Raw genomic sequence first — 11,902 nt, 5'->3', positions numbered from 1 at the left:
ACAAGAAGCTATCGCTGATCATGCTGGGGCCCCCTAGGGGTGCGTCGTGAGTATACACCCTACAAACACCACCTTAAGAATCGTCAGTCCGTCGAGATCGGGTTCAGTGACGAAAGGAGGATTGGCGATAAAAGGTTCCCCTCTTCCCTTAAACCTGGTGTTCCTCTTCGTCCTATCATTTCTTCATGGGGCTCTGTCAGCTATCCTCTTGCCTCCTGGCTCGCTAAAACCCTGACGCCTTACCTTGGCACTTTTTCCCCTGCCCACCTTCGTCACTCTCTGGACTTCATAGAAAGACTGCGCCTGCAACCCTCTTGTAGATGCTTAGTCTTTATGTCGACTCTCTGTTTACTAATGTTCCGCTTGATGACGTTCTCTCTTTCCTTAGACAGAAGGCGTCTGAGGGCCTTCTTCCTCTCCCGCTTCCCACTGAGGTTTTCCTTGAACTCATTAGACTCTGTGTTGACTAACTCTCTCTCTTTCAACGGTAAATATTACACTCAAACTTTCAGTGTCGCCATGGGTTCCCCTCTCTCCCCTGTTCTTGTTAATTTCTACATGGAATACTTCGAAACTGTTCTTCTTCCTTCTATTGATACTCGTCCCTCTCTCTGGCTTCGCTATGTTGATGACATTTTTGCTTTATGGCCTCATGACCTTAGTCTTTTTCAGCCTTTCCTCTCCTGTCTTAACAATCTGGCTCCTTCTATCCATTTCAAAGTTGAGTGGGAATCTAATTCTCTTCTTCCTTTTCTTGACGTTCACGTTCACAGCTCTGTGTCCAGGTTCTCTTTCACTGTCTACTGCAAACCCATGCACAGTGGCATGTACATTCACTTTTTTTCCTACTATCCTCCTTCTGTTAAGAAAAGTGTCCTTGTCTCTCTTCCTCCGCGCTCTACGCATCAGCGACCCTCAGTTTCTTGATTCTGAAATTGCCTTTATCTACAATTCATTCTCTCGCCTTGGTTACCCTTTGCATTTCATCAACTGTGCCTACTCTCAACCTAAACGAAATTTCTTTCATCCTAAACCTGCTTCCAACACTAGTAACACTGTACTATGCCTTCCCTTCATATCTGAACTCAAAACTTTTACCAATACCTTTCGTCCTCTTGACATTCAGCTCGCCTTTCGAGAAACTAACACACTTCGTAGGAATCTAGTTCACACTGCTCCTCCTGCTTCTAATGCTGCTGGTGTCTACTCTATTTCCTGTTCGTCTTGTCCTCTCCAATACTTTGGCGAAACTGGCCGTACACTGAATGACAGACTTAAAGAGCACAAGAGAAGTGTTAAGTCTGCAGACACTAACAATGCTCTCTTCTGCCATGTGAGGGATTCTAATCATCCCATTGATTGGTCTTCCTCCAAAATAATCTTTCCTGCCTCTACTCTACACAGACGCCGTCTTGTTGAATCGGCTCTAATACACAATGTACCCAACATGAACTTGAGCCCTGGCTTTGTTGCTGTGGACTCTTCCCTTTCACAGTATATACTCAAATGCTCTACTCTTTCTAACAAACGTGACCTTACATAAGCTTGCCCTTTCCATTTACCTTTCTTTCTCTTTTCTCTCTTTTTTTATGTTCATTGTCTTCTACGTTCCTTCGCTTTCCTCTTCTCATTATTTTCTCCTTCTCTTTCGGTGGTTATAATAGGAACTGCCTCGTATGGGCCAATAGGCCCTCTGCAGTTCCTACTACTAGCCCCTCTACTACACCTTACTTTGATCCTCATCTCTTGTGCCTATTTATTGCCTGTCTGTACTTCCTCATCACAATCGACTTGAGAATGGTCCAGGACGGACCGAAACGTCGTCGTTCCTTCACATTCTAGTGTGTGGTTTCCTCCAAAGCCTCCAAAGGATACTTGATCAACCAGGCTGTGACTCATACGTCAGGCTGCGAGCAGCCACGTCCAACAGCCTGGTTGATCAGTCCGGCAATCAGGAGGCCTGGTTGACGACCGGGCCGCGGGGACGCTAAGCCCCGGAAGCACCTCAAGGTAACCTCAAGGTGGTCTGGTCATTATACTTTAGCCACGTTATTGTGACTCATCGTCTGCAAAGGTTCCCCTCGTGTGGGAACCGACCTGTGAGATTTATATTTATTTAATTTATATGAATTTATATTTACGTTAATTTATATACTTCGATAGCAATTTGTATAATGATAAGTGGACTGTATTTCTGCAATAATCTCATAATCTCACAAATCGATCCTCTACACATTAGGGGGGGTTTATTAAATTAATATATATGCAGCCAATCAAACTACAGTAATAGACTACATACATTGAAGAGGTTCCTTATCTTATAGTACAGCAGGTTAGTCCACCAGGTATAACTAGGGTGTAGACACCAAATTATCCTCTTTGAGGTAGCTTCCATCACCCAGTAACTGGTGCACAAAATCTTGCTTCCTCGTCTTGACCTGTCAATAGTGCCTAGCTGTAAAGCCAGAATCCTATATATGACAAGCTATATCAGAGAAAACACTATACAGTACATGGAACAATAAAGACCTGGCTTAATTACCTTTAGTTTGAGGCTATGTCGTGCTCTAACCGGGTCACCCTATATAATGACATTAATGGCCATAAATGAAGATACATGGGTTTCGGAAAGAACACTTAACTTGAATTTGTTGACCGTGTTGAAAATGGTACACCTTTGGGTTCCATAACACTACGTCCAAGTAAAATTAACAGGAGCCGAATTTGCTCCCGTGTGAGCCTCTGGTCTCGTATAAACAATGGCTGCCCTCCTTCCTCACTCTGACGCCTGGCTTACATTGTCCACATGTCAGAAAGTGATAGAAGGGTCACATTTACTCTACTTTAATATTGATAATTAAGTTAATTTATATGAGATGTTTTATGATGGTAAAGTCCAAAGACTAATGTATTTAAGAATAATTCCCAGCAGAATAGCTGGTGAATTATAATAGTATGTGGTGATGATATCCCGTTTTCTATAGATGGTAATTCCACTACAAGTTACGTTTTCTATGGGTAACTTGTTTATACAATACAGCTATTATCTGTATGATTATTAAATGGTGTCGGATTTTCCGACACCTCGCTCGAGACGTTGGGTACTACAGTTCTACGGGTGCAAGAGTATGCCTCCTCAAACACCCGGGCGTCAAAATAGTAGTAGTTCAAAAGAATAACCAAAACAAGCAAAAGGTCGGCAGGAAACGACAAGCAGATAGGAGAAGAGGGAGGAGAAAAACGAAACAGATGGAAAAGGAAAAGTCGTCCAGCACAATTAGAGAGGACAGCAGCAGGAGCACAAGGCTACAAAAGGACAGAGGACTGTCCCAAGGAGCATCACATTTCAGCAGCCGCCCACCAAGCCCCCTCACGGCAACAACGAACTGAACAGGGAGGGGGTTAGTCCAACAAGCTCTGGATACCCTAGAAACACAGATAACCAGGCATGGGGCAGGTTACGTACAACAGAATCCTCAGAGCTGAGCAACCCGAGACGTTACAAATCGGCACCCTCCCTCTCCTCATGGTACCTAACCCCTTCCCCCAACCTAGACCTGTTGCCCCTTTTCAACTTAACGGTTTAAGTGACCAGATGAACCTCTTGGCTTTCTCCCTATTAACACAGGTAACAGAACGCCGTAAGTACAATCTCCAGCCGGAGCTCAGACAGGCCCTACGTCAACTGGAAGCGAGACAAGACATCGTCATTAAACAAGCAGATAAGGGCGGGTCAGGTCGGTAGTGCTCTGGAAGAAGACGAACTACTGCCGAGAAATGAATTGACACCTGACAAACAAAACAACCTACAAACCGGTGGAAAATGGCCAAGTAGCCTTGAGGAACGCCCAAACAAGGAGTAAGTCCCTGGTACTAGATTTCTTCAGGAATGAGGGCAGAGGCATCCTGTGGCCATCAGCAAGGAATTTTTCATTGCTTTCAGGTCAGAACTCCCAAGCAAAAGAGTTATCCTGCCAAAGATCCACAAAGGCGTGGGAGTCGGCCGAGCGGACAGCATGCTGGACTTGTGATCCTGTGGTCCAGGGTTCGATTCCGGGGCGCCGGCGAGAAACAATGGGCAGAGTTTCTTTCACTCTATGCCCTTGTTACCTAGCAGTAAAATAGGTACCTGGGTGTTAGTCAGCTGTTACGAGCTGCTTCCTGGGGGTGGAGGCCTGGTCGAGGACTGGGCCGCGGGGACACTAAAAAGCCCCGAAATCATCTCAAGATAACCTCAAGATAACCCCATCACAGGTACCTGGCCGGGCCACCCAGTTTTGAGCGGATGCAGAGCCCCTACAAGGCCCATAGACAGGATTTGTACGGCTCTGCTGAATCCCATCCTCCGCCTCCTGGAAGAGAGGCTGGTAGATACGACAGACTTCCTAGTCAAACTGAGGGACGTGAATGAGAGGTGGGGACAGGTGCCCCCAGACGCAATATTGTTCTCTTCAGACATTGTGTCCCTACACCCAAGCATCCCCCAACGTGAAGCAGCAACTGTAGTGGCAAATTTCTTCTAAAACAATGTCCACAAGATACACAGAGTCCTCAAGGAAGTGGGAGTCCACGTCCCACCATCTAAGAACCTCCTGATAGAAGCAATCCGGCACATGATGCGGGACACAATCCTTGCATTCGATGGAAAGACCTACAGATAGACAAAGGGAACGGCCATAGGAGCATCCAGCAGCGTGGCCATCGCAGAAATCTTTGTCCACGAGGTCTTCGAATCCCGGAGGGCCGACTTTCCTGGGGGGTCCGAGAATATACTACAGATATATTGACGATATCTTCGGGATCATGACAGGTCCCCCAGGAAACCTGGACTCTTTCTACACCTGGGCAAATGGGGTACACCCGAACCTATGATTCACTATAGACTAGAATGACCGGGAACCGAGTTTCCTGGACACGACGGTCTCAATCAACCCTAGGAACAGGCGTCTAGAAACAAAGGCCTACTACAAGCCGACAAACTTACATACTTATCTACAGTATGAATCCAGCCACCCCAGGCCTCTCAAGAACTCACTCCCATACTCCTTGGGCCTCAGGTTAAAAAGAATTAACAGTGACGACCAGACCCTGATGTCCCAACTCGAGGACCTTTGGGACCGTTTCCGGACCTGGGGCTACCTGGAGGAAGTGCTCCAGAAAGTGGAACAGAAGTTACGACCCAAGACGAGAGACGAACTCCTGAAACCAGTACCCCGGGCCCCAAAGGATAGGGATATCTTGGTAGCCACTTTTTTTTGACGGCTTTGAAAGCCCCCTGAAGACAGCCATGGACAAACTGTGGTACTGGCTGGAACAAAGGTTTGGGGATCACCCATCCTGGCCACAGTTTGCCAAACGCCCTCCAATGCTGGCTTGGAAGCGTCATAAATCCCTCAGAGACAAACTAGTATCTGCAGTCTTGCGTTAAAGAGGCTACACGAACTAATGGATCCAGAGCAATCAAAAACAACTTAACCTCCGGTCAGTACCCAGAAATGAACGGGCGAGAATAGAAACACACGTCCAACAGTATCCGGGGCAGTTAAAAAAACAATTAACAGGAGCGGGTATTTCCCGAAACCCTGAGGATAGGAAGAAAGTAACCTTGTCCACCCCCAACAACCACAACAAAGCAGTATCCGTGGGTAGAGAAACGTCAGAGTAAAATAAAGTTAGATATACAATGAGGAAAAAGGATAGTTTTGAAACACCTTGGGGTAATAAAACCAAACATTTATAACAACTGATTTATTAACAAGCATCATTATAAAGACACTATGAAAAGCACAGCTGGCTTCAACTACCAGATACCATGCAGGACTTATTTTTGGAAGCACCATCACTACCACACACCAAGATCCACAACACCCGAGTGATATGAAGAGCTAAGTGAGCCATTGTCCAAATTATAATGTTTGACAATTTAGGAAGTTCATTTTGGCAAAAGTCTTGAGTCACTATGAAGAGATGTGGTGCATGAATATACATTATTACAAAAATAAAAAAATAAAATAATATTGAAGTTGGATATAATTGTCATGAAAATAAAACTTTTTACTGTTATTTTAGAAAGATTTATAGTAATATGCTTAATTCTGAAAACATCAGTGGAGAATTCCCTTCACCTGGGCTCTAGGAGACTCAAACCGTGGACGTGTTCAGCGTGAGAGGCCGAAGCATTTTGATCAGTGGAGAACTTTATTGTATGTAACTTGTGCAGCTGTAGTACTTCTTCCTAAACCCATATTATATTATCTTTGGAAATAATGATGTTCAAATCTTTCAGAAAAAAATTACTGGAAAGTGTAAAAAAAAAATTAACCAGCAATTGCAAGCGATGAGTCACAATAACGTGGCTGAAGTATGTTGACCAGACCACACACTAGAAGTTGAAGGGACGACGACGTTTCGGTCCGTCCTGGACCATTCTCAAGTCGATTGTGAAGTTCTGGACCATTCTCAAGTCGATTGTGAAGTTCACAATCGACTTGAGAATGGTCCAGGACGGACCGAAACGTCGTCGTCCCTTCAACTTCTAGTGTGTGGTCTGGTTAACCAGCAATTGCCTTCAAAGCAAAGCCATTATATCATTCAATTTGCCTTTAAATGTAAGCCACTAAATCTAAATAATATTTAAGGGAGAACAAAACAAACCAAACAAAAACTTGATTTCATGCAGCTGTGAACCATTATGTACTTCATACTTTTGACAATCTGTAAATGAACAATAGTGCTTAATTCTAAGTGAATATAATGGGATGATAATGACAATGAAAGTGAAATGTGTGCGAATATACAAGCTGTGACTCAAGAATCTGGTCTGGTTGATACCTGGTTCATACCTGGTTGATGGTGTTCTGGGAGTTCTTCTACTCCCCAAGCCCGGCCCGAGGCCAGGCTCGAAATTTAACATTTCCCAAATCTGTAAGTATTGTGCATTAACCATAATTTAAAATCTCATCTGGAGATTAGAACATTATTTCATAACGTTACATTTATGAAATCTTTAACAACAGATTTACACTGAATAGACATTAGACAAATTTAAAGATTTTTACATGCTTGAATTGTCCAAAAGGACAAAATAATATCCTCAATTTGGAATTTATTACATTTTTCCACTCAAGACAAATACACCTTCACTCAACTCTCAAAGTCACTGCCGTTTATCAGAATATGTGCTCATGGAAAGACTAATGGTATGGATTGTGAGTTAAAGTATATAGTTTACATATTCTGGTTTAGCTCATTGCTTTAATTACATATGTATTAAAAAAGTTTTAGCCAGCTTGAAAATATAATCTGCTCCATTTACAATGATAGAATGAAACTTTAAACATTGAAAAATAACTTAATACATTGTATAAAAGGAATATAAATCTTGTCAATTACTGTACAGTATACCATATTGATCACTCAAAAAATATCCAAACGTATGTATTATGCATGATTATTCTTCATAAACATTCATAAGTGCAATTTACAAAGTCATTTTGGTCCATTATTAATGTTTTCATACAAAACAAATAAATAAACTAACATCATAGTACTGTACAGTATACTCATATCCTTCATGATAAAAACAAGTATCACAACATCTATTTTAATCACAGTTTAATGACCACGAGTCTGATACCTGTCTTTATAGTCCATGAGGTCACGACTTGTGCACAAATGCTGTATCATTTGCTCGGAAGAATATTCTTCTTCTACCAATTACCAAAGTGATAAGATTTGCCATTTTGTCTTCAGTCCTCCAGTTTCTTTTTCAGCTTATCCTTCAGCTTGCTCTTCAGTCCTCCAGCTTCTTTGGTTTTCTTTGCAACATCCTTCTTCTCTTCTGTCATCTTCCGCACTTTCTCTTCTGCTTCTTTCATTCTGGAATAGAATATACATTCTTAACCCTCAAACCGCTCATATCATATATAAATGATATCAGTGACAAAACCGAAACCGCGCACATCATTTATGTATGATTTCGTGTCTAGCGCTATAATTTAAACTCCCCGCCTGGGATAGGGGCAGCTATAGTACAGCCACGACCGATAGTTGCCAGATGCCACCTAGTTATACATTCTTAAACTATGTACTGTTCAGCTATTCCTAATTTACAAAGTTTTATAAAACCAGTATAGAATGTAATGAAATGTGAGCCCCGTGTGTAATGAAATGTTCTGGGTGAGCCCCGAAGGCTCCCTGAAGCTAGCTTACTTATTAAGTGCCATACTATTTGATTGTCATAAGTCAGAGTTTTTGTTTGCCTACCGAGGACCATGAGCCAGAACCTGGCCCCCTCACAGAGGCACACAGAGCAATGGCACACGAACATTTTACATTAAAGTTTATCATTGTTAGGATTAAGTACTAAAGATATTAAGTGTAGCATGTTTTGAACAGATGCTCTTTTGTTAATAATCTTGTAAATAGTATGTTATGTACCGTATATTGGTTGTTATTGGTTGTTGACAATAAACCATGTGAACGAAGATTGTTTCTCTTCTGCCTTAAACTTAACAATCATCTTACCATCGACCAGGGAAGCACCCAGAAAATTATGCATCTCAAAACAAAACTGGACAGTTTAATACAAGACACAAAACTACAATTTCAAAAGAACTCCCCCCACCCCACAAAAAAAAAAACTAAAGTGGGGGGGGGGAAGACGCCAGCCCGGGTCATGGTTAAGCGGAGCCACCACTTGTCATTTCTGGAATAATGAAAATCCACCAACCGTAAGGAGGGGTGTCGGGGAGCTTTCATTGGTCACCCAAAAATTGGCATTTCATTACATTCAGTGCTGGTTTTCTGGGGGTGGGGGGGGGGGGAAGGGAGCTTTGATGGCTCCCTGAAGCTAACTATCCACAGAGAAAAGAAAAAGGGTACACACCAGGGAGGAGGCAGCACTGCAGGTATCAACCCAAAGAAAAAACTGATAGGTGTGAGACACACCCCAGGGTAACACAAGGCCACTGAGAAACCAGGGGCGGCAACAAGCCGCCAAAACCCTGAACCATCCTGGAAGAGGCCTGGTTAAAGACTTGCCATGGGAACATTCACCCCCAAAATCATCCCAAGATAAGATAACCACCCAACAAAAATTCTCACTCAAATATCTCCTCAAGACATGATTGAAAACAGCCGACATAGTGGCAAACACATGGACACATGAGCATGAGGTAAAAACTGCAGGTTGGCCAAACCGGACAAAACTGGGGACCAGACACACACAAGGCCTAGGGAACAGGGACCTAGGGAAACTGGAACAACCAGCACAGTGCCCACCGAAGCAGAACCGGCAGCACAAAGGCAGCGGAGGAAAACTTCCACTGGATAAAATACGCTAGGAACACAGGGCCAAACCAAGCCAGCATCCACAACCAAAGAACCCCTCAGGAAACGGCCTCGCCATATTCTTTGCCAGAAATGAAGGAGCCAGCCACCACCGAACAAATGCCCAGCCAGGGCCAAAATGCAAAACCACCAAATTAAACCCAGGCCGAAGGGGCCCCCTGAAAACAAGCAGAAGTGATAAAAAAATTAACCTAACCAGAGACCAGGGAAGCTCAGGTGGTGCATGAGCAGGCCAGAGGTGAAACAGTGTGAGTAGATTGCATAATGGGGCCAAGGAAATGGTAACCCTGAATGCAAGCCGGAGTAGATCCGCCAAAGCCGGACAAGAAGTGGCAACATCATTCGACAAAAGACATCAACCAAGAAACAGGAGACAAAAAACCCAGCGTTGAATGTAATGAAAGGCCATTTTCTGGGCGAGTCCCGGAAGCTCCACGGAGCTTACCAGGCTGATATGCTAATGTCAGACTTTGGCATCAGTCATGTGTACAGAGTTCTTGTGGGCCTACCAGGGACCACGAGCCAGAACCTGGCCCCCTCTAGAGAGGCAAGAGGAGCAATGGCCTATAGATACCCCCGTGTAGTTGGAAGCATTCTATGTTTGCCATCGACCGGGTTAGGCACCCAGAAAGGTAGGCGTCCCAAAACAAACCCCTTTTCTGGTGAAAATTGCAACCAAAAACCAAATGAGTGAATAGAATTCCCCAACCAAAAACGAGCAAACTAGTTACCTGGTTGATACCTGGTTGATGGGGTTCTGGGAGTTCTTCTACTCCCCAAGCCCGGCCTGAGGCCAGGCTTGACTTGTGAGAGTTTGGTTCACTAAGCTGTTGCTTGGAGCAGCCCGCAGGCCCACATACCCACCACAGCCCGATTGGTCCGGCACTCCTTGGAGGAATAAATCTAGTTTCCTCTTGAAGATGTCCACGGTTGTTCCGGCAATATTTCTTATGCTTGCTGGGAGGACGTTGAACAACCTCGGACCTCTGATGTTTATACAGTGTTCTCTGATTGTGCCTATGGCACCTCTGCTCTTCACTGGTTCTATTCTGCATTTTCTTCCATACCGTTCACTCCAGTATTTTCCAGGTGTATATTATTTGATATCTCTCTCGTCTTCTTTCTAGTGAGTACATTTGGAGGGCTTTGAGACGATCCCAATAATTTAGGTGCTTTGTTGCGTCTATGCATGCCGTATATGTTCTCTGTATTCCCTCTATTTCAGCAATCTCTCCTGCTCTGAAGGGGGAAGTGAGTACTGAGCAGTACTCAAGATAGGACAACACAAGTGACTTGAAGAGTACAACCATTGTGATGGGATCCCTGGATCTGAAAGTTCTCGTAATCCATCCTATCATTTTTCTGGCTGTCGCAATATTTGCTTGGTTATGCTCCCTAAACGTTAGGTCGTCAGACATCATTATTCCCAAATCCTTTACATGCTGTTTTCCTACAATGGGTACATTTGATTGTGTTTTGTACTCTGTATTATGTTTAAGGTCCTCATTTTTACCGTACCTGAGTACCTGGAATTTATCACTGTTAAACATCATGTTATTTTCTGATGCCCAGTCGAAAACTTTATTAATATCCGCTTGAAGTTTTTCAATGTCTTCAGCCGAGATAATTTTCATACTGATTTTTGTGTAATTACCTAAGTGTAGTTACAGGATGAGAGCTACGCTCGTGGTGTCCCGTCTTCCCAGCACTCTTTGTCATATAACGCTTTGAAACTACTGACGGTCTTGGCCTCCACCACCTTCTCCCCTAACTTGTTCCAACCGTCTACCACTCTGTTTGCGAAAGTGAATTTTCTTATATTTCTTCGGCATCTAGGTTTAGCTAGTTTATATCTATGACCTCTTGTTCTTAACGTTCCAGGTCTCAAGAAATCTTCCCTATCGATTTTATCAATTCCTGTTACTATTTTGTATGTAGTGATCATATCACCTCTTTTTCTTCTGTCTTCTAGTTTTGGCATATTTAATGCCTCTAACCTCTCCTCGTAGCTCTTGCCCTTCAGTTCTGGGAGCCACTTAGTAGCATGTCTTTGCACCTTTTCCAGTTTGTTGATGTGCTTCTTAAGATATGGGCACCACACAACTGCTGCATATTCTAGCTTTGGCCTAATAAAAGTCGTGAACAATTTCTTTAGTATATCGCCATCCATGTATTTAAAAGCAATTTTGAAGTTAGGAAGCGTGGCATAGGCTCCTCGCACAATATTCTTTATGTGGTCCTCAGGTGATAGTTTTCTATCTAGAACCACCCCTAGATCTCTTTCTTTATCAGAATTCTTTAAAGATTTCTCACATAATATATAGGTTTGTGTCATTTGCAAAGGATGATACGAAGCTGTGACTTGTATTTTTGTCTATATCTGATATGAGAATAAGGAAAAGCAGCAGTGCAAGGACTGTACCCTGAGGTACAGAGCTTTTAACTGCACTTGGACTAGATTTTATATGGTTGACCGTTACTCGCTGAGTCCTGTTTGACAGAAAACTGAGTATCCAGCGTCCTACTTTACCGGTTATTCCCATTGACTTCA

General features: G+C 43.4%; 1 protein-coding gene across 1 annotated transcript in view; it reads right to left on the bottom strand.

The window, feature by feature from the left end:
• Positions 1-5,733: 5,733 nt before the first annotated feature.
• Positions 5,734-11,902, bottom strand: part of LOC123773279 (uncharacterized) — a gene marked incomplete in the record, with an annotated part of 416,855 nt that continues 410,686 nt past the window's right edge. Inside the window, 1 exon segment of the mRNA XM_069317846.1 lies at positions 5,734-7,878. Coding sequence (XP_069173947.1) covers positions 7,749-7,878 — 130 coding nt within the window.

The sequence above is a fragment of the Procambarus clarkii genome, chromosome 89, assembly GCF_040958095.1.
Source record: "Procambarus clarkii isolate CNS0578487 chromosome 89, FALCON_Pclarkii_2.0, whole genome shotgun sequence".
In the NCBI taxonomy this organism is placed as follows: domain Eukaryota; kingdom Metazoa; phylum Arthropoda; class Malacostraca; order Decapoda; family Cambaridae; genus Procambarus; species Procambarus clarkii.
Note: the sequence above shows the minus strand (reverse complement) of the source record. Positions and strands in the feature narration are given on the sequence as shown.